The 24,808-nt window shown below is 35.1% G+C and overlaps 2 protein-coding genes across 10 annotated transcripts in view; one reads left to right on the forward strand and one right to left on the reverse strand.

Moving 5' to 3' along the window:
• LOC135201449 (rap guanine nucleotide exchange factor 4-like) overlaps nt 1-7,942 on the forward strand; it is a 725,795-nt gene extending 717,853 nt beyond the window's left edge. For all 9 annotated transcript variants that reach the window (XM_064230397.1, XM_064230399.1, XM_064230398.1 and 6 more), the window contains 3 exons: nt 4-128; nt 1,574-1,693; nt 1,838-7,942. In XM_064230397.1, the coding sequence (XP_064086467.1) occupies nt 4-128; nt 1,574-1,693; nt 1,838-1,965 (373 nt within the window). In that variant the 3' untranslated portion in view covers nt 1,966-7,942. The remainder of the gene's footprint in view (nt 1-3; nt 129-1,573; nt 1,694-1,837) is intronic.
• Nucleotides 7,943-18,050: 10,108 nt separating this feature from the next.
• LOC135201450 (sodium/glucose cotransporter 1-like) lies at nt 18,051-22,810 on the reverse strand. Its single transcript, XM_064230407.1, has 2 exons — nt 22,388-22,810; nt 18,051-20,105 (listed from the first exon to the last, which is right to left on the reverse strand). The coding sequence occupies exon 2, from the start codon at nt 19,837-19,839 to the stop codon at nt 18,175-18,177; it is 1,665 nt and encodes a 554-aa protein (XP_064086477.1). The 5' UTR covers nt 19,840-20,105; nt 22,388-22,810; the 3' UTR covers nt 18,051-18,174.
• Nucleotides 22,811-24,808: the final 1,998 nt, after the last annotated feature.

A 24,808-nucleotide genomic window follows, 5' to 3' on the forward strand; every position in this document is an offset into this window, starting at 1 on the left:
TAGGTTTCGCAAGATGTACACAGAATTTGAGATGTTAATTGACCCCTCAAGGAATCATCGAGCTTACAGAATCTATTATGCAAAATTACAACCACCAATTCTCCCATTTACACCACTCTTGATGAAGGGTAAGCACCATCATTCCGTTTATAACATGAATTTTACGTTACTACCATGAGATTCAGGGTCTCTGTAACACGGTTTTTTGGACTTTGCGCCTTGTCAAAGCATTGTATGTAGCTGAAAGTTGACATATGTATATTTTATAACCACACACAAATTTTGTCAGCATTATCAATTACCTAAACCTGATCATTTTCATTTTTATAGAGTAAAAATGCTCTAGCCGACGCCATGGCCAATGATTACGAGCCAAGAGTCGAAAAACATTCATTACGTAAGCAAGGTAAACACCTTTTGACGAAATGTTGCCCCGCCCATCCACCAGACAGAAACTCCATTGGCTCTGAAACCCAAAGACTATGAATGGCGGAACGATACATAGATGTGGGTGGGGTATCAGTGCTATCGTAGTAATACTACTGTAGCAGTAGTGCCGCAACCGTATAGCAGTAATATACATGAATCAAACGTTTAGGCCAACTGCTGGGATCCTTGAGGATCATTTTGCACTTCTTACAACTACTCGAGAAATTAGTTTTTATGGCCAGAAGTTAAATTTTCTAATCCAACAATGCCTGTGGTAGCCTTCAGTGTTATCCTGAATTATAACGAGGCCAAAGTGGGTGGAGCCTCATGAATTCATCATTCTGACGATAATTATTGGTGAAGGTTTAAAGCCAATTTACGGTACCGGCTATTTTTTTCAGTAAATAGGTAGATAGCCAATAAATAAAAATTGATTGACATTGGATATAGCAGTTATCAAATCAAGCTTGTCTACTATGTTTTTGAAAATTACCAACTATTCCCAACATCTTGTCAATCTGATTGTGACCTATAAAGTAGACTGTAATTTCTTAGGAAACCTATTTTGGGAGTTAGACTAATAATCGAGGTGTTTTTGTATTTATTAACATATTTTGTTGGTTTGTTCATTATGACAATTATCAGTGGAGAGGTTCCAGAGTTCATAAAGGTGTACTGCTTTGCTTGTATTTAAGTTTGTATGTCATTGTTGCCAGAGGTTTAGCCTTCGTTACGTATAGCCAATCATCCATCGAGAAAGAGGGAAGAAATGCTGTCATAAGTTACGTAACGAGTGCGTTCGAAACCTTTTCTCTAAGTAAGTTAATTGGCCCGTCTTCAAAAAAAAGTCACTTTTACATTATAAGTACCAAATTTATTCAACCTACGTAATGCAGAATACAGTCAAAATTTATGTCTAGATATAATATGTATTCTGAATAAGCGTTATATTTATGAAATGCATAGAAAAAACCTATTGCGAAAAAACCGTGTTACAGAGGCCCTGAATCTCATAGTAGTTAAGTTTGTAAAATGCTGTGACTGATATTTCATTTAACCTAGAACCACTTACTTGATAGAAATGAACAAGAGAAAAAATAGACAGTGCTGTATTAAGAAGTAATTTACATTTTTTTCTTCACAGACATGACCTTTACACATGAAGGCAATAAAACCAAACTGGATGGCTTGGTAAACTTTGAGAAGATGCACATGCTTGCCGAAACCCTCAGAACCATCCGTTACTGTCGCTCCCGTCCACTAGGTTGGTTTTGTTTTTGTGAAATTTAATTCTAACACACTTTTGGAGTCATCATTGCTGCAATATTATCCTGAAATATTTATCAATAGTTAGCAAAGTCTTTTTTACACTATGGCATCTTAGCATTAATTATACTTTATTTTACAGCTCTAGAGTTGCCACTGGTGCCTAAAAATGAGAATGAAATTAGAGTCTATGTGAGGAACCTACAGGTTATTGACAACCAACGACGTCTTTTGGCCCTATCTCAGCGACATGAACCAAAGCGTCCATGAGTAAGGCGAAGGAAGACGGAGGGTTTCATTGGCTGATTGAAAACAAGAGAAAACTGCCCTTCTTATTTTGCTATTTTGCTATGATAAGATTGAAAAAAGCAAGGCCTCTTAGATCTCGCCAACCTTAAGACAGCTTTGGGCTATGTCAAGGGACCCTTGCAAGAGCAGCTTGAACACCTCATCTAACTATCTGTTAAAAAAATCAGCCATGAAGTTCCAATCAACAACACCCATCCGTCTTACAAGGACCTCCAAGCTGAAGGTCAAAATTTGGGACACTAATTTCATTACAATATGTACTTGTAAAACAGAATCAAAATCCCAAGACCTTTGTCTTACATTATGAAAAATGCTTAGAAAAAATTCATGCTAAAGATATTGTAAAATTTTGACTGGTTTATCAAGAGACTAGACAACACTTTAATCCTATTATAGACAATGTTACACCAGTCTGTTGTTATACTTAAATTGGCATTTTTGCCAAACACCATGGATCAAGGGGAATATGAAGTTTGAAAAGTAGAGAGAAAGAAGTTGAGATAACATATTTGAGGTGACAGTGTGAAAAAGAAAGAAAAACACGATTCGCCTTAATTAGAGCCACTAAAAATGAATCACACAATGCATTTCCAATTATAGTACCTCAAGTTCTGAATCAGTTACTATATAACATAGCTTTTCATGTTTTGAGAACAGAAGACATGATACCGAATATTAACCAGTTTCTCCTAAGTACTTGATGCAAGGCTTAGATAATTTTATGATTCGGTTTTGAAAGTATTTTTTATGCTGAACAAGTTCTGTTGTACAGCGCTTGTGGAACAACATTAAAGTTGCTTTCATAATTTTTTCAGGAATTAAGGTTGCCAACATAAATAATCTCTGGATTAAAGTTGCTAACATAAATAAGCTCTGGATTAAACGAGTATAGAAATAAAAGATAAAAAATTCACTAACAAAAGAATTTTACAATTTTCCATACGTACATGTATCAGAATCTTAATGAAAATTAAAGTGTAAACACTCGACTAGGACTAAAAGAACAATACAGAAAAAAACATTGGTTGAATCAAATGATCTGACAATTTCTTCTAATTTAAATATTTAGCATACGAATGCTGGTTAATAACATACCAGTTGCTGTTTCACATATTTTATACATGTTCTATCACCAGTATATAAGGTGAAAGGACATAACTTGCCAAAAGTCTTTGTAAGGATATAATGTTCAGTATCTCGGTAGTGTTTGTGTATGCTTTAAAATAACACATGCAAACTGACAATTAGTCTTTAAAATCTGCACTTGAATCATAAATTGTATATAGTATACCATTATTCTGTATTAGACGTTATTTAATATCCAAATCTATAAGATGTATAGATGCTAGGTAAATATAAATATATATACACACATTCTACATATGTCTGTGATTTAAATGTATGTGTATATTGTATGTATTTTTCTATTCAACCAGGACACAAAATTAATGCATATCAATTTCCTACACATTTTTATCACTATAGTATGTTGTACATAAATGATTTTGTAGAGTAATATAGTGACTGGAAAAATATGGCAAGTGGAAATTTTCCCAAAGAGTGAATGACTAATATTGCTAATTACAATTATCCAATCCACTACTCTACTACCTTGAAATATGACTAAAAAAACACAATTACATTCGTCCACCCAATTTATGTTACCAGTTCATTCTATTTTTCTTACCTAGTCTGTAGCAAGGTGAAATGTACTTTTACTAAAAATGTTAGATTTCTATACACTACAGTAAGCAGTATAATTATGTAACTATTGTACTTTTATATAAATTACATAAATGAAAGTTCATAAAACTACCCCTATATGTAGATACTGTCTTCAAATATTGGTCATTAGGAAGCTGATAGGAAAATTTTAAAATACATACATAGTACCTAGAAAAACTCAAGATGATAAAAATATTCGAGTAATGAAGAATAAGTAAAAAAAAAAACAAGGGAAGCCAATAAACATTAGTTCAATAAAATATAAAAATCAAAATAGGCAAAAGCAGGAAAAGTATTCAGACTATTCCAAGACAAGGCAGATGTAAAAAACCAATGATACTTTGTGGGATTAGGTCCCCAGACAGTGGGAAACTCTACCCCTTTGTATAGGGTTCTGGCACAAAACATTTTGTTTTATCCCTTTACCTTCATTCCCTTTGCTTTCTTTCAAATTTGTGCTCCTGGTTCAGGCAACAACTCTACATTTCCCCATACGTATGAAACAATGGGGTTGGGGGGGAGGGATTCAGAGGCATTGTCTACTTTTTATTGGATACTGAAAAGCAGCAGCATGGGAAATTTTGCTGTTACTGCTGCTTCTTACAAGTGTTATTGTGAGGAATTCATGTAAATAGATAATTATCTCTAATCGTAGCTTGTTTTACATGGTTTTGGAACCAATACCTGTATAGTGCACTGTAAACCTATTTCTCAAGAAGAAACCACGATGCCAACGAAACTGAAGTGGACTAACAGTAATTTAGCAAGAAAACAGATTGTGATTAAAATTTAAATCAAGGATGAAAGTTTGATTTTTTTTAAATGACAGTACAACAGTGGAAAAGAAAATGGCTATGAACTTGTTTTGAACTATAAGTTTTCAATCTTCACTTACTATTTAATTAGGATTCCTAAGCTCGTTGTCAAGCTTTTCTATTGAATTCTGCCCTTTTGAATACCAAGTTATTAGTATCCCAAAACATTACGGAATCAGTATTAAAAATTATTTTTGTAAATAATACTGACACTGCACCATCATACGAGGCCAAAAGGACAGCTCTGACCCAAAGTTAATTCTTTTCACTAGTAAAGAAAGCTTTCTCTGTTGCACAACTACAACAGGCTAACACATGCATTACATACTGCATTAAGGAGAATACATTGCTTGTGATTTTTCTTCTTTTACTCTTCACCTTGCATGGTTTTTCATGCTTATGCCTACTCCCTCCATGGAACTGGTTTTAATTATCTGTAAAGAATTTTTTTCATGAAGTTAAATAGTACATGCTTTAATATTAATCTCTAGGGTGTAACTGATTTATAAATCATGATTAAGTATGCATGGTTAATTATTAAGGAGGCGATATATTTTGTATATGGGGGTACTTTAGCCACTACTGAACAAACTTGTTAAGAAAATTAATGCATCTTCCTGGTGAGGAATTAGATTCATTGCTGCTGAAAAGATAAAACTAAATACGATGCTTGGAATTACATACTATTCAGATATTTACGAGTACAGTACTAACTGCAATACATGTAGGACTTTCATAAAAGGTAATGCTCGAGAAATAAGTACGGGAGAACCCTATGGATTGAAAGCAAAAAATTCAAACCATAAGTTTCAGGGGCTTCTGAAGTGGTGTGAATGAGCAATAAAAGCACAAAGGGTAGTATTTAAAACTGAGAGCAATAGAAAATGTTGTTTTATGAGTACATTACCTTCTTATGTAATTATTCATAGCTACACACTTTTTTTTTACTTTTGAAAAAAAGAAAACTGTAAATAGCTTACTGTATGCAACCAGCCAAATATACAAGCACAGTTTTAAATAGCTACTGGGTACATCTGTAAATACAGTATGATATATATAAGGCTACTGGATGATGTACTTCCTAATTTTACCTATACTAAAATGTATGCCATCAGACATTTATGTAATTACATTGTATTAGAATGTTTTAAACATTCCTCTTTTGTAAATAATTTAGTTTCTTCTACTTCTCATTTTTTTTCTTTTTATACACTAATGTTTTTTGGTCATATTCATTACACTCATTTTGAGAGCTACAGTTAGGTAAAATGCTGCTATTCTGTATAGACGATACCATAACATCATTGTTATTTGTAAATATGTGTTAGTGAGAGATGTCTTATATTCTATTTTGTTCATACCTTTAAAATTTTTGTAAATAAGTTTGAAGAATGGATTGTGAATTTGTACAGTTGTCATACATGGAAAATTCATTGTACTACTATGTTATAGAGATGAGATGCTTTATACTGTTTAATAAGTGAATATATAAAAATAGTTTTTATGCTAAGTGATGATATTGTCTGTCAAGATATTTTACTTACTTCTATTTTCTATATAAAGTGCACCTCTTAAAGTTAGCATGAGTTATGTGAGGGCAAATAATTGAGTAAGGGTTAGCTTTAGTTCACCTAAGAAATTTACAAAATTGTTCCAACTCGAGAATGTTTTAATCATAAGGCCAGTATGAAATAGAATTAAGTTATTACTTGGAAGAAAACAGAGGATGTGCTACCAGATTAGAAAAAAATTATAATATATATCTTAGCTTAAAAGGATGCTGCCCTTATCAAGCAAAAAAGTTTATTAATAAAGTAACAACAAAGCAAAACAACATTGTCGTCAGCACCCGAGAATCATTTATACTTAATAAAAAAGAAGAGTTTTTATTTTGATCATATTATCCATGAAGTTTCTGAACAAAATAAAATTTTGTTTCTGAAAAGCTACAAGGCACTTAGTTATGAATGGAAAAGGCATTTATTTTCTCAATTAAATGAAACAATAAGAGTCACTGTGATATATTTACGTTGCTTCCTGATACTATAAACACTTTCTACATAGATGCTCCTAATTTTCTGAAAATAGGAGGCACTATTCAACACACAAGACTCTCTTACAATAAATATAACTGTGTATATTCAATAACTGTACTAGATATTTCCAGAAAGCATGTGCCGCTGTACATACTTACTAAGCGAGTTTTCTATTGTGTGAATTAACTGAAAATATAAAAGGCATTATTCATAAACATTCAGCCTTGCTTTATTTTAAATACCAGCAAAATTGAAAGTTTTCAAAGTATTAGAATATCAACAGGAATGATTGATTCAGCAACCTGGTTTTAAGACAACATAGGTAGGTCATTGAGAGGCTTGTCATATTCACAGATACTCTGGGAATGTTATACCACCTTTTCAGAAACTTATTTATAGTAAGCTTCTGGATTGTAGCGCGCACTGAATGAATATTGCAAAACTGAACATGATAAACATCATTGTATGTGCGCAATATGTTTCAGGAACTTAAAACGTATAAAAAAAATAATTTTGTGGCAATAACAGTAATAGACACTCATTCAAAATAACACATATACAAGGAAAAGTTTCAATGAATACAAATGTAGCTCTTTACGTACTTACAATTATCAAAAGAAGTATTTTATAAGGTTTTCAAGCATTTTTAATGGGTATTTAAACAGTATTGTATCCTCTATACTCTAAAGTGATTTTGTGAAGGTTATTCAGTGAGCATAATTTTTTGCTAACTTCAAATTTTCCACAGAAAGGTACAGTACATGCTGTTAACTATTTTATTGTATATGTGACAGTTTTCTTGCTAAAAGTAGAATTCATCGTTATTTTCCCTTTTGCAACTTCTCTGCTCAAAAATAACCAAGAATGGATCATATCACTCAAATGTCCAGATTCAAGACAATGTAAATAAGTGTCCCTCCTCATGTTGTAAATAAGAGAAAATATCAAGTGTTATATTCTTCTGTGAAATTTCTCTTTTTCCCTGTGGAACTGATTGTGTCCCGAAGCAAATTTTTGGGTTCTGTTCCAATTAAAGTTTTGGTTGTCTATCTATTCTTGTTGACATCAATAAAATATAAAATACGAGGACAAATTGTTTGGGAATATCCGAAAGAACTGTGTCAACAAAAGTCAACCTCTTGTATTACTTAAACATTTTTTAACTTATTTTTTTATCTGAATAGTACATTAAAACCTTGTATGAATAAAATTTTCTCTCATTTTCTGGATGCAAGAATTTCCAATGACTTTTTCTTTGCCTTTTGATGTCAAGTCTTAAAGTGTTAAGGATATTCTAACTATTAAAAATATCTATTTTCTATTTCCCTTTTGCACTCATCGCAATAAATAAAGTGAAGATAAGCAGTCTTTCTTTTAGCCTCCAAATCTCCAAATACAGTACTCTGCATTACCCGATAACCTTCAGGCAGACCTGTTATCTTAACGGTACTTTTTTTAAGGACTGAAAATTCTTGCCAAAAAAAAAAAAAAAAAAAAAATGGTCACAGATAGGAAATCATTATTATGGTATAGTTTGTTTAATCAATTTGGTGTGTCTCATGAATGATCACAGTACAATAGTAAAGTACTTAAATTATCATGAATGATCAAAGTACAATACTTAACTGAATGTCAAGCCATGGGCTTGAAAGTTTTTATTAATCTGTCATTTTACTAATTTACTAGATTCAGAGAATCTAGTTAACTAGTACATATACAATATTAGTACTACAGCACGGTCCCCAATTATGTGAGAATTTGGTTAATCCACGGCCTCCTAGACTTGGAAATTCACAATTTCGAAACACACACCTTATGGGAAAATTCCATTTTGTCCAAGGCAAACGGCAACTTACCCAGTCACTCTTTTATACTACCCATTTTCAATACTTTCTATGTATTATACTGTAACTTTTTCTAATATGAAATTTTTATGGATAAATAAAACATTAAAAAGGTTTTAATAACTTGAAAAAGTTCAAAATTATACTCAGGGTGGTGAAAACTCCCATACGTAAACTATGCCACAATTGGGTGCAAGTGTACTGTATGATACAGTCATTTCCTTTAATAAACCTTTTGTATGGAATTTCCTCTACCTATCCTCTACGAGTAGCATTCGGAAGCTCACTTTAATCATCCAACAATTATTCCTTATGGGAATTGTTTCGGTTTTTGTACATCTCAGTTTTCGTGGGAGGTTCTAGAACGTATTATATATGTAAACCGAAGTTCCACTGTACAAGGATGTCAATCCCACTTATAGTTCTTAATAAAGATAAGAGACGTTTGTGGATTGCTTTCACACTAACACAAGGCTAGGTTTACTAAGCTTAGCTTAGAGTGACGTCAACAGTCTCACCAGCCATTCAGCTCACTCTTAATCATAAAAGATGCTAGATTTATCTTAATTATAGGTATAAAAATAGAAAAATTATAAACCTCCCGTCAGCCCTGGAGCAGGACCAGGGAGGCTTTTGTATCCTTAAGTTGCAAAATTTGAAGATTTATAAAATCTTTCTGTAAATTTTGGAGATGATGGCTTTTGATGATGATGCTCATTAATTTTCATCAAATGTGATATTGAAATAGATAACTATGAATAATGACAGTGACGATAGTATTATTAGTTTAAAAGTTAGTGTACATATGTTATTTAACACACAAACACAGTATACAACCATTCAACCAATTAGCTAATAATTTCTGTATATTTTTTGTGCTTTAATAGGTTTCTTGAATAGCTAAGCAGTAATATTGTCATGGAAAAAAAAGAAAAAATCTCTGAAAATACTGCATGGATCATTCGAAACTAAATTGAGGTTTTTGAAAAAAAGATTTTCTTTCCAAAAAATATTTTTAAATATTAATTCTTAAAAGATCTAATATTTTACCTTATATTATAATTATGTGACACAAGGCAATTACAACAATGTATAGCATTTGGAATCTATAAAGTTAAAATATGAGCAATATTTGTTCCATTGCTAAAGTTACAAATGCATAGTAATAGTACTGCCATCATCCTTCGAGTGGCATCCCCCTAGCACCTCTTGGGTGAAATAGCAAATATTTTCTCACTTCAGCGAAGAACAATACTTATTTTGTGCATGTTTATTGTCACTAAATTACTCAAAATAGGCTACATGTTTGTTTCGCTTGCTTTGCTCTCTTAAAAGTACAATTGTGAACTACACTGCAAACACTAATCCGAAAACCCAGGAGCTTCCAGGGTCTTTGATCCCTGGATCCCCAACAGGACTCTGCCCATGGACCCCAGAGGTTCCTAGGCAGCACAGTCAGCACCCAACAGGCCTCAAAATGAACATGAAAACATGAACAAAAGATGGAAGGCTAAATAGCAGCCTATTATACACAAACGGTAAAACTAGGAAAGAACTCCGCATGGTCTGCAAGGAACGTTTCCCATGAATGAGAAAACCACTAGGGATTGGGGCATCAAATGTATTTCGCTGTGTTTAATACTAGCCCATGGGGGTTGATTACAGTCGACCCCCCGAAAATAACAGTAAATTCTGGTAGATATCAACCCAAATACTGTAGGAAACTGTACTTTCCAAAGAAATACCAAACGCGGAGTTATTGGCTAGATTTACCAAACAAACTAAAGAAGCTAAATAGCCTATCATAAACTAAAGATAGTAAATATCATAAACATTATACTAAAAATTAACAAAAGATGGTAAATATTCCGGCCGGCAACTGGCGGGAACTAGGCCGCTGTAGGATACAGCTATTGTTGTGGTCTTCAGTTTTACCCAGTAGGTAACTAGTACAGAGCCATATTAAAAAGTTTCAGGTTATCTGGAAACCAACCTAATCCTACATTTTTGCAGTCGATGCCTTGGGCTACTAGGCTTATCCTACAGTAGGCTAGTTCCACTAAGTTTCCGTGTGAAATTTAGTCGAAAGCAGGGTTAATCTAAGTAATCGAGACACCGCGGGTATTTCTTTGGAAATTGCAGTTTCCTGTAGTATTTTGGTTGCTTAACGTTGTCAACACATTTGAGTGACAAATTAGGTACCTGTGGCCACTACTAGCTTAGGTATTGCCTAGTAAACAAAAACTACTGTACATACTATAATACAAGCTAAGGAGACACTGCCTTTGATTAACCTACAAGTGACCCACAATAAATTAATATACCTCGTGAGAGCTAGAGAGATGCAGCATGAAATACTGTCTGTAAATATAACCGTAACAGTTTCGGTTTCACGGAATTTCCGATCATAACGTACCATAGCCTATGTCTTGTGGCTTAACAACACCCAACCCAAATTCCAACCAGTGTAGCTGCTTACAATTTTCCAAAGACGATAAAGGACTGTACCGTCTGTACGGTCTACAAGGGTAAGCAACTTCAAAGTTATCGCTGTAGGCGAAGATTGGTTTATTAATCTACAATGGTCAATAATTCGTCTCAATTATATTTTTAAGCATCAAAACGAGCGCCTCTTGAAAATTCACAATACTGCCTGTGCAGCCAGAATGAACGGAAAGAATTTTTCTTGAACATATTTATAGATAAATAACCACAGACTCTGCTGCCTGCTTCTTCCCACTTTTGCTTGCAAATCCTAAGCGTTGCGCAGGATTTTCAGGAAAAAAAGGATCCAGATATACCTTCCGGGACAATATTTCCAAAAAAAAGTGTTTTAGAAAGGCTTAAAGACAGTTCTGTTCTCTTAATTTGTTTCTTGTAGCTAATTGAATTTAATTGAATATAGAATTTAGGCCAAAGGCCAAGCACTGGGGCATATGTGGTCATTCAGGGCTGAAACGGAAATTAACAGTAAGAGGTTTGAAAAATGAACAGGAGAAAAAGCTCACGGTTGCACTATATAATCATCGCAAAATGTAGTATGATCGTATTCCTTTTACTCTAGTCACCCTACCATGATATCATTGTTTTCTTTCGACGGTAAAGAAAACGTTCGGAGTGTGGTACCTTAAGTAGAGTTACAAGTTCCAACTAACCGTGATGTAACAAAGAGGTAATAATTTATATCTTAGAGATAAGTGCAGGAAATTCCATGTAACTTTGAAAGTTTACTTTTCTTTTACATAGACAAATTAAGGAATCAGCATTTAAACCGAGAACTACATAAACTTAGAAGTTAGATTTTTAATGACGAATAAACCTTACGTGATGGATGAATGATGATACATGGAAATGTGATTCAAATCCACTTGATCAAGAGGTTGGAGGGCCTACATACAAAACAATGTGAAGAGGCCTTATGGCAACAGCGGTATTGATTTATTTATATGTACTGTCGGCCAAAAAACTGGTGGCAGAGTTTCATAAATTTTCGTTCACCTGCCTGACGCACGATTCATGCCTTATTTATCTATTTTTCTTTTCAAAGATGGAAGAAATCCTGTGTAATGACCTTTAAAACAGACAATGATATCTTTAGAACATTATGTTATGTTACTGTGTAAAACTATTTTCCATATAGCAAAATTGACGTGAACGAAATGAAGTGATAAAAAAGTCATACCTTCACCATAGATATACATTATCAAATAGATAGGAGACACCTATCACTAGTAGTATCGCATAAACATAGTCCTTAAATCATCATTTCAATATTAAGTTGAAGGTAGTTGAACTATTCCATTTGTTAAATTTTACAGAAAACATTGGAATCTCACAAAATGCTATTAAATTTAAAAACAAAAAGAAAAAAACGATATCCTAACAGTGTGAATCAGGCGACCTCACTCTATTGCTTTTGATGTTATTTGCTCGGGAATCTAATGTCAATGCGTCATTTATCGGTCTAAGAAACATCCCTTGATGAGTGAGAGACAATTATTGCACTGCATTCGGTGCAAGTTCCTGTTGGAGAGATATCAAGAACGCTTAATAAACCGGAGAGAATCATACATAGATGAATCAAGTTGTTTAAAGAACGGCAAAATTTAGAACATGGGCCTACAGGTGGGACACCTCGAAGCACCACAAGAGAGCAAGACAATACAGTAGTGTAAATGTTGCTGAGCAACATTCATTTGTGAATTTTGAATTCTAGTGCCTCGTCACGACATTGCTGAACCAGGAATCATAACTAGCTCTACGCTTAAGACTGGTATCTGATGAATACTTTAGATGGAGAGGAAGAGATTTTTAAATCTACACTTGAAATTTTTGATAGTTGTCTAATCAATAAGTCTAATGAATAGGCAAACTTATCTTTGATGGATGAGATTCAGTTAGGCTTAATCTTTTTGTTTTGTTTTTTATCGGTGGCCAGTGAATACCACGGATAGGGAGGGAAACAGTTTCAATGATGCATGCATTTTTTTCTTCAAAACCTAAAGAATACATTTTATTGGGAGATACTTTATTAACATCAGCCTAATCCTTCCATCACTCCTATACGCCACCTCCGCTCTCTTCTACATCTCGGGACGGACGCCTTAAAATGCATGTTTATAAAATATTTTCTGTTCAAAGAAACTTTATCTTTCATTCCCCAAAATATGTGCATACACTCGTGTTACACCCTGTAGCCGTCAAAGAGCAACCCTTGATAAAAGCAGTAAGTTTTTCTTGAGAAAAAAAAAAATTAAATAGACTTAAACGAGAACGTCACCTCTCATATTTCTTATCCTCTCAGCTACTTATAATATGCTTATGGTAGTAGGTCTAGGTATACATGGGAAACTAATTTGAATTAATTTCTATTTAGAAGAAATGAATATATATATACATATATAGATATATATATATATATATATATATATATCTATATATATATATATTATATATATATATATATATACTATATATATATATATATATAATATAATATATATATACATATAATATATATATATATATATATATATATATATTGTCGATTTAAATATTCATTCATATTATGTATCCGAGAGAGTATACTGCTGAAAATAGACCTAGGCTAATCATGTGTGAAAATCAGAAGCCCAATTTAGGCCCCACTAAATGTGTCATGCAAAGTATTTTGTTGATCAAAGGACAAAATTAGTTTAATTAAACATCGTTTTCAAAGAATTTTAATGCTTTGGTGGTTTATTTATCGGCTGTAGGAGACGAAATGACAACACCCAAATGCAGTACGATAGTTGAGTCAAGACTCGAGCGGCAGCAAAGCCAACTTCAAAATGCTTCGGTATGCTGTCACGAAGCTAGAGTTGAGGATAAAATTAGAAATCGTGGACCCATCGGTATATATTTTCCTTACTTTGCAAAATAATTATCTTTAATATGTTGAATAAGTCTACTCAATTCTAATGTAATTTATTTCAAGTATAGCACCTTTGAATGGAAATGTTATTTATCAAGTAAATAATGTGGCACCTGCATATGGTGTCTCTAAAATTTTCTTTGAGCATGCACCTTCGGGCTATACAATAGTTTTACTATTACGCTTTAATAGGGAAAGTAGACTTTCTTAACTCATAGTCAGCACCCGTTGGTTTGATAAGCAAGTCCTGCTGTTAACTCAAAATTCATGTATGGCGAATGCGACTTAAATCGTGCAACTAATGTGGAAGGAGGGTGAACAGCCTAAACATGAGACTAAAAAGAATATTCAAGAAACTAATTCAAGATGGTGATTATAAGAAACAGATCAGAAAAGACTGTGTTGTGACTCTCTCTAATGAAAATGTTAGTGAAGAGGTTAAGTATGTGTTTTGGGATGCAATTTATCATTTGCTATTTCAACTATGACACCTGCTTTGTTATTCAGCTCCGACAATTTTTCTGCCGTGACTTAGTATCTAAGTTCAAGTTGTTTGATATCTTAAGCTTAAATCTCTTATTTAATTACACACACACACACACACACACACACACACACACATATATATATATATATATATATATATATATATATATATATATATATATATATATTTGTATGTATGATATATATATGCTTAAAAAAATCACAGTAGATACACGGAGATATAAAAGCGAAATCCAAGTGCTTTCGTCTTAGTAAACACGAAAGTGCTTGGATTTCTGCCCATCATTTTCTTGTGGAAAAGGGTAATGCTAGGGCGTACTCCGTAAACGACGCACAGAGACATCGCCCTGACTCTGTGATAAGGCGAAGGCTACTGCATCAAGAGCGGGTGCAGCTAAAGAAGCGACCTCACATTGGGTTTAGAGTATGTCAGCTTAATATTGGGTCCATGACTGGGAGAGGTAGAGAATTGGCTGACTTGATGAGAGAAAAGAAAGTAGATGTTATGTGTGTGCAAGAAACGCGATGGAAAGGAAATAAAGCTAAAGAGTTTGGTGATGGATATAAGCTATACTATAGTGGAGCAAATAAACAAGGTAGAAATGGAGTTGGCATAGTACTGTCTAGTGAACTGAAGAATACACTGATAGAAGTGAATGAATGACCGTATCATCAGATTGAAGATATGTTATGGAGGAGAGATTTTGAATATTATAATTGCATATGCACCACAAGTTGGTTGCACAGAAGAGAAGGGAAATTTCTGGAGAGACATGGATGAAATAATGCAAGAACTGGAAGAACATGGGAGGGTGATAGTGGGGGCAGATTTGATGGCCATGTCGGAAGTGAAAATGAGGCGATTGGTCAGGTGCATGGAGGCCATGGAATTGGGGAGAGAAACCCAGAAGGAGAGAGTGTAGTGGACTTTGCTGTGTCATTCGACATGGCAATAGTAAACACATTCTTTAAGAAGAAAAGGGAACACCTAATAACATATAGGAGTGGGGGAAGATGCTCCTAGATAGACTACATCCTTTATAAAAGGATAAAGCTGGTGGAGGTCAAGAACTGCAAAGTTATTCCAGGCGACCATGTAGCCCCCCAACACAGACTGCTATGTATGGATTTAAGTTAAAAAAAAAAAAAAAAGCTAAAGGGATAAGGAAGATTAAATGGTACAAATTAGAGAAGGAAGGGGATAATAAGAGAGAGTTTAAGAGGAGGGTTTTGGAGGATATTGATATAGGGATTGAAGATGTTCAAGAATGGTGGGCACGAAATGCAGCAGTAATAAGAAGGCATGGAAAGGAGCTGCTAGGAAAGACATCTGGTATCATATGGGAAGAAAAGGAGAGTTGGTGGTGGGATGAAGACATTGAGAAAGTAGTAAAAGATAAGAAGGAGGCAAAGAAAAGATGGGAAGAGTCACAGTCAGTGGAAGACAGAGATAGGCCCAGAGAGAAAAACAAGGCGGTGAAAAAGGCAGTAGCCCAAGCTAAAGCAAAGTCGTATGATGATGTGTATATAATGAGCTGGGGACAAAGGAAGGATTAAAGATGATCAGGCTATCAAATGCTAGAAATAAGAGCACCAAAGATATCACACATATCAAACAAATAAAAGATCAAGATGGTGTAGTACTTAGAAAGGAGGAAGACATTGTGAAGAGATGGAAAGAATATTTCGAACATTTGTTAAATGAAGAAAATAATAGACCAATAAGAGAGGATGGGCAAGTGAACATTGGCATGGTAATGAAGTTTTCTAGGCAAGAGGTACTAAATGCAAAGAAGAAGATGAAGAATGGGAAGGCAACCGGACCAGACATGATTCCTGTGGAGGCATGGAAAGCATTAGGAGATGAAGGAGTGGATATACTGTACGATCTTATGATAAAGATCCTTGAACAGGAAAAGATTCCAAATGAGGGGCGTGGGAGTATATTGATCCTAATTTTTAAAGGGAAAGGCGATTTCCAAGAGTGTGGTAATTATAGGGGCATTAAATTGATGTCCCACACTTTGAAGATATTGGAAAGGATGATAGATGCTAGACTGAGAGAACACGTGCAAATAGGTAAAGAGGAGATGGGATTTATGAAGGGAAGGGGAACAACAGATGGTATATTTTGCCTGAGGCAACTAATGGAGAAATTCGGGGAAAGGTAAAGGGACCTACATATGATATTCATTGACCTTGAAAAGGCTTACCACCGAGTCCCGAGACAAGAGGTATGGAGGAGTCTGAGGGAGAAGATGGTGCCAGAGAAGTACGTGTGATTGATACAAGAGATGTACCGGAATGTATTTACCAAAGTGAGGAGCAGTGTTGGGGATACAGAGGGTTTTGAGGTGAGAGTAGGATTACACCAGGGGTCGGCTCTGAGCCCATTTATCTTTAACATATCTTTAACATAACTTTAACATATAATAGAGGAAGTAAGGGAGGCAGTACCATGGAAAATATTGTATGTAGATGATATTGTTCTGTGCGCAGAGTCCAGGGAAGATCTGGAAATGAAATTGGAAAGATGGAGACAAGTACTGGAGGACAGAGGAATGAGAATAAGTAGATCTAAGACAGAATATATGTGTACCACCACTGAGAGGGATGATAGAGAAATTATTCAGGTTGGTGGAGAGCAAATAAAGAGAGTTGATAAGTTTAAGTATTTGGGATCTTTTTTTAATGCTGGAGGAAGTATGGAAGAAGAAGTAAAACATCGGGTACAGGCAGGCTGGAACAACTGGAGAGCGGCCTCTGGAGTTCTTTGTGACAAAAGAGTACCGTTTAGGTTAAAAAGAAAATTTCACAAGACGGTGGTAAGAGCAGCAATGCTGTATGGTACGGAAACAGCAAGCATGAGAAAAACAGAGCAGAAGAAGATGGATGTGGCAGAAATGAGAATACTTAGGTGGATGTCTGGGGTGACAAGAGAGGATAGGATCAGAAATGACTACATAAGGGGGTCGACTAAGGTGGTGGAAGTATCAAAGAAGGTGCAGGAGGGGAGGCTGAGATGGTATGGACACCTGTTGAGGAGAGATGATGACCACGCTGGGAGACATACTATGGGGATGGAAGTTCTAGGAAGAAGAAGAAGAGGGAGACCAAGAAAGAGATGGAAGGACTGTAAACGGCTCATCCGAAACGGCGACCCCATATAAAAATGGGAACCGACTGGGAAGAAGATTTTCCTGTGGTATTCGGTTATATATATATATATATATATATATATATATATATATATATATATATATATATATATAATATATGTATGGGACTATTGTCAGTGCTTTTATTTTCCAGGCAAGTTATTTTTGCTGCTGCCAAATACCTTGTCCGGTTAACAGTAAATATTTGCTTTATTACACTAGGTTTTTATGTCTGAAGGAAAGATTCCAATTATTATGCAACCTTCTGATCAACATGAAATTCGAGTCAAGGTTCACACATGTGCAACAAGACAATTTAAAAGGATAGGTTTTTCATTGCTAGCGGAGAATTACTGAGAGGAATGAAGGATTAAGGGAATGAGAGCTACGGTAGAGCTTCCAGCAATCTGCTAAAGTTATTAAAGTTTAATTTGAAAAAGATTAATTCATTAGAGTTCCGATTCGGTGCAAGGAACTGCTGTTGCACGAAAATGCGATTAAATTGAAATATCGCATCTTTAGGTGAAAATTAAACTCTTTGTGACTTGTATATTTATTTATACGTTGCTTTATTAATACTTCCATTGCTTGTACTGTTGAAGAATTTTGTCCAGTGCTATATATCAGTTACATTCTCTCATTCATTTTTAAGAGTAATCAGTTTTAAACAACCTACCAAAAAACTCCCAATATTACAACTGTAACTACCATTAACAGTATCAGGTAAATGGAATAGTGTTTCCACACAGGGCCTTCCTTTAGGTTCTTGAAATCTTCAACCAGCTGTTCAGAAGACCACGTAACTTTGTGTTGTTCCTCCGTACTTGGTTTGCCACTAGTCAGGCTAACGCCAGCCATTAGCAGAAAACTGAGAGCGAACAATATGGCAGACACATGCAGGAAGTGTATATAAAACAAATTCATGACCTCAATGATGACGAACATTGCAATACCCCAGACATTGCCAAGGACAAGGCCTAAGATAGCTCCCCGAGCATTAGCACCCTTCCAGAAGAATCCGCCGATGTACACAGCCACGACAGGTGGTACCAAATATGCTAATATCCTTTGAAAGTACTGGAATATGGAACCAAACTTGCCAAGCAGCGGTGCCCACAGGACAGATGCTAGCATAAATAGAAACGTCACAAATCTACCGATGTTCATAAGCTTTTGCTCGGAGTAATTCGGTCTGAACTTCTTGATAAAATCCATTGTAACTAGTGTTGATGCAGAGTTGAGGGTGGAATCTATCTGGGACATCAGAGCTGCGATGAATCCTGATAACACAAGTCCTAAAATCCCCATAGGTAAGAGTTTGAACATGAGAGTGGGATATACAAGATCAGCGTTTTCCAGATCCGGGTAAAGTACTCTTGCTACTGTGCCTGGCAGTACCATTATGAATAACACGGGTAGCTTGAGAAAAGCAGCAAGAATACACCCTAATCGGCCATGATTAATGCTCTTAGAGCTGAGAACTCTCTGAGCAATGGTTTGGTTGGTACACCAGTAATAAATTCCAAGCAGAGGAAGGCCAGTTATAAAGCCTGTCCAGGGGACTGTTTGATCAGAGGCTGGCTGCACCATACTCAAAAAGCTTTCTGGAATGTCTTGCTTTACCCTGCTCCAGCCCCCTGCCTCAATCAAAGTAAAAATTGATATCAAAACAGAGCCAAGCAATAATGTCACGGCCTGCAGAGCATCTGTGTAAATTACAGCTGCAAGACCACCACTGATGGTATATACACCAGCAACTACAGCCAATATTGCTATAGTATGCCATATCTGCAACTGGGGAAATACCATGTTGATGACCAAGGCTCCTCCGTACAGACCAGCGGCTGTGTCAGCGAATATGTTAAGGAAGATGGTGAGGATAGAGAAATAATATCTGGTAGCGGCACTGAATCGTCTTTCTAAAAACTCTGGCAATGTGTAGAGTTCTGACCTGAATATAGTGGGAATAGAAAACATGGCAAAGAGTGCGAGAATGACGGCAGCCATCCATTCGTACGTGTAAACTGATATCCCTGTCTTATAGCCATCCCCTGCCAGTCCTACAAGTATCATGCTAGACATATTCGAAGCATACAAAGACAGTCCTATGAATGGCCATGTTGTTGAGCGCCCCGCCAGGAAATAGTCACCAGCCGTTCTGTGCTTGCGGCTGAGGTACAGACCAAGGCATATGGAAATCAGTAAGTATAAGGCTATGATTACAGAGTCAAGTATGCTCAAGGTAAAAACAATGCCGTTTCCATCTGCTCTTGTCACGTTTATGTTGGTAAATGAGGCATTACCTACAAGTTCTGTGGTTTCGTTTTCAAAAGACATATTACTGTATGAGAATAAGATTTTTCATATACAATGGCGAAGTGCCTAAATGGTATTTTATATCGTACGTAGGAATCACTGAGCTGTAAAGTTTATGAACGATTATATATTCCTGTATTTCTGGCGTTCTGAAGGAACTGAGACTTCAAAAGTGAGCAAGTGACGACTTCCCTCCGATGTCCACCACAGAACGCACGCATCGACGCCAACCAGTTAATCATGTATTCCGAGTAGTGTACACCTTACGTAGGTCCCAGGTCGTAAACCTGTATGAAAAGAAACAGGAAAATGTTATGAAACATCACTGTAGTTGGATGAAGGACTCTTGCTTTCTATTTCAGTTTTATAATTTTGGGATTTATAATAACATAAGAACTGAACTAAAACATGACTACGGGAGATCTTCAAGGGAGGAGATGCAGTAGATGAAATAAATATAACTATAGCTCAAGTAATAAAATACTCGGGAAGGTAACCACATACATACACACACGCAGACGCACGTACACACAAAGTTCCTGCACCCGTGAAGCTCAGACTCTGAAGGGTGGGGTGGGGTGGGGGGACTAGCCAAATATATCTCCTCTTTTTGCCGGCAGCGAGCGATAACTGTTTTTACAACAAATGGAACTTTCCTTCAAGCATCGGGACCACCTTTTCTGCCGTGTCCATTTACCACCGTCTTTATTGACAGTTCTATTTAGTCTTCACTTGTTATCTAAGTGAACTTTGTCTCACTATTATTAACGTATAAATCTGATGTTATTATTGAGCACCCATTGTATCTACATGAGAGTAATGACGGTTTCATATTGTTTTTATGATCATTATTAACAGTTGCAAAGAGTCTACACATTACACTAAACTTAGCAAAACTTACATTCGTTATCAAAACGATTAAATGTTTCGCTAGGTTTAGTATTAATATGAATAATATTCGCAACTATTCATAATAATGATTAAAATAACATGAAACCGTTAATAATTTCCTTTAAATACTACATACAATGGGTACTCAATAACACCATTAGGTATTACATTAATAATGGCTAAGGTAATTATCAACCAACAGTGGATGTTATGGTAGCAGCAGCAATACAAGAAGTTATTACTATCAATACTGCTAACGCTGTAGTATAGTCGGTGTTTTTGAACCAAAATAAAGAGGTGCTGAGGTAAAATATATACACATACGCGCGAGGCAAGAGTTTAAAAGTTATTATATATATATATATATATATATATATATTATATATATATATATATATATATAGATATAGATATATATATATATATATATATATATATCTATATATGTATATATATATAGATATATATATATATATATATGATATATATATGTATATATATATATATATATATATATATATATATATGTATGTGATATATATATATATATATATATATATATATATATATGTATGTATATCTATATATAGATATATATATATATATATATATATATATATATCTTACGACGTAAAACATAACGTGAAATTTTAACAAAATTTAAAAAAATGGCAGCTTCAGCGAGTCCGGGATCCTTTCGTTTTCAACAACATTCGGTCAAGATGAAAGTCGAAGACTCCCGCGAAAGCCCACGTTACTAATTTGTGGACTTTCACTTGCGAAATTAGTTGCTTCTTGGGGGCCTCCTCTGAAAATGCAGTTTTTTAATGGCGCACCTCTGCCGTTCTAGGTATTAATTACTATTTTAATGTGCTTTTCTTATGCTTGTGTCATTGCTATCGTTTATACTATTTCTGTTTCTCTTTCTTTCTCTGTGTGTATTTTGTTTTCGTTTTCTCTTTAGGCTTTCATAAGTGACCGGTATTTTCTATTTTTAGCGATTTATATACATATATATATATATATAAATATATATATATATATATATATATATATATATATATATATATATATATATATATATATAGGTATATGTTGTTGTGTGTGTGTTTGTGTGAATATAATAAACAACAATATATAATAAGTGCAATATATTTCACCTATTTCAGTGGTACATGCTTCATCGTATGTGTTGACATTTTCCTTTACGAAAAGAAAAATTGTGTTTTTGTGAATAGCGGTTTTCAGACAGAGCAATTATTTCAAGAAAGTGATAACTAATTATTCCAAAGGCCTACAGCCTGTATACATTCTTTATCCAAGTCAATTTTTGCGTCTAAATCAACCTATTCGTATACTATTTCTGGTGAAATCACAGTCAACACTTTAACTCTAAAACGTACTTGACATGTCTTCGCTATTCTGAATTTGTGATGATGCAGTTTTTCATCGTTATTTTTGCTTGATATCAAAATCACATTCCGATAGAAATGATTTTTGGTACCCCGCCCCGGCTCTCTCTCTCTCTCTCTCTCTCTCTCTCTCTTATTAAGAAACATATATCGCGCAATTTCATTCCTAATATTCTGATTTTACAGAGAAGTAACGCAAATGCAAGATACCAAGCGTCTTAAATAAGTGATTGGAAAGAACGAAAACAAATGTAATGTTTGCTTACCTTTATGACTGAAGAATTGTTACAAGCCTTTATTTCTTCTTATATTCTCAAGTTTTGTTTCTCGCACCAGGTTTTGGTAGAAAGGTAATCCATATTCTTAGACAGCACCTTCTCCACTCTGCACGCGTTTTACTAACGTCACTTGAAAGCAAAGAAACACGGAACTAATGTCACTTGAACGCAAAGAAGCGGTATAACGAAGCCAACGCCCCTCGGCCAGAGACAGAAAATTTTCTACAAGACGTCGGTCGGCAACTTCAGCAAAACTTCGACGCCATATTATCTAATATTATCTGTGCTTAATCACTTTTAATTTTCAAATTTCACTTCAGATAAATGACCGTATTTCAATCTACTCATACCTACTTTAAAGATTTGCTGAAAACAAATCCTACTAAGAAAATAATTAATCCAGTGAAACTGAAAAGCAACAAGTGGCTGGATAGGACATAGTTGCCAATTTGTAGCATAAGCGAGACACGTGCACCTCACAGATGCCAGTTCATGATTTGAAATGTTAAGGAATGTAAAAATAACAATGAAATATGTTACGCCATCAGGATTCCTATGCTACATAAAGAAAACTTAATGACTTCATGATGTTTGTTGCCAACAACACCTTTGATTTCGTTTTTCTGGAGTAGTAACTACGGTCGAACGTAACATGATGTAACAGCAGAGAATTCCTGGAACAGTTGTAGTCTCATCCATAGGAACTCTCGTCTTTTCCTAGAGTTGGAGGTCATCTTTGTTTACTTGTTTGGTTTATCACAGTTTATCCCGATAAGTTATTGATGGGTATGCAGTGGCGGATCTAAAATCTTTCATGGGGGGAGGGGGGGAGATGCTACACGCATATGGTAGCTACATATAGACATATACTCACAGACATGATTTACATTATGCCCACATATTGTATGTACTGAGAGAGAGAGAGAGAGAGAAAGAGAGAGAGAGAGAATTATAATTATGAAGATTGTTACATTGTTTTCAACAGCTGTAGCTTGCAAAGAAGCAGCAAGTGAAGTTCCTTTCGCAATTACAAGTATTAAATTTACGCATAAAAATGATTTAATTTAATTTTTAGTGTTTCAATCAATATTTTACTTGCTTGCAGTGGGTACACATTAATATTATCAAAATTAAATAGCAGCTTTGAGGTTTACATTTTATTCTATCCATGGGGGGATGAAGGTTTCCAGGTGCCTCCAACCCCAACTTGACTGCTTTCTAATAAAGGCTCTTACTGTGCTTTCACCAATTTACTTTCTATAGTCATTCAAGTTACTGGTCATGAATACACCCTTCTGCAATAACCTAAGATTAGGACTAGGCCATCGATTCCGTGTATTTATCGAATCAGTATTAATTTTTGGTTTCTTAAGAAAACAGGGCTTGGAAAGATGCAATAATCCTGTGACAATCTCATTTTTAGAGTTTGATGTTTTTGTTAACTCACAGGTGAAACAAGTCGTTATCCGACCTCCAGCTTACTCGGGACACGTGCAAGATTTTCCCTTCACACATCTACGGTCCAATAGAGCCTAGCTTCACCAACGAAAATTTTAAAAAATAGGCTATATTTTATTAGAAAAAAAATTCTTTACATTATTTACTTTTTACATTTTCATTTTAATAAATAAAATCATAAATATCCTATCCTAAAATTCCTGTAGCTTTACTGAACGCGAAACACCTTTTTCAGACCTTTTTGGGTTCCTCCATAGACCTTATAGATCTTTCCTACCCCCAAAACAAGAACAAGAACAACAACATAAGAAAGTAGTTTGTAGGCTCACTCCGCGAGTAAGCGGAAAGTGACATAGTAACCTTTAAGCATTTGAAAAAGTACATTATTCTCATTGTTTACATCATCTTAATCTTCCATATCAACTTCTAAAACCTATTCGTTGTCTCTTATATTCAACACTGAAGGTTTAAAATAACTTGAGAAACGTTCACTTATTCGCTTACCGGGAAGTTTTCTATTTATTTACAGACCAATTAGGTGATAGTGACGGAGGAGCCGCCCAAGAATAAATAGTAGGACACGGGAAGAAGATCATCCTGGCCAGATCTCCTACTCAAATAAAGAAGAAGAAGAGGAAGAAGTACGGGAACATGGGGTCGAAGGAGAGAGAAGATGTACGGGAGGAAAATAACGAGCAGGAAGAAAGTAGGAGGAGAATGAGAGGAGGTGGAAAAGGACAAAAAACAACCATTACCGCTTCGGTCTTGCGTCAATGAGAGGCTCCCCCTACCCAACTCAAACACCTGGTCACGTGATCGGCATGTGTTTCCACCCAATCTCCTTCCAGCGAGAAATGCCTCATTATCTTTATGTACATTGTTGATATTCCCGTTCTGTATTTTGTTTCAAGGATGTTGAAGGAAACTAAGAAACACGCGTTGCGACTGGTG

This window comes from Macrobrachium nipponense, chromosome 28 (assembly GCF_015104395.2).
Source record: "Macrobrachium nipponense isolate FS-2020 chromosome 28, ASM1510439v2, whole genome shotgun sequence".
Classification (NCBI taxonomy): Eukaryota; Metazoa; Arthropoda; class Malacostraca; order Decapoda; family Palaemonidae; genus Macrobrachium; species Macrobrachium nipponense.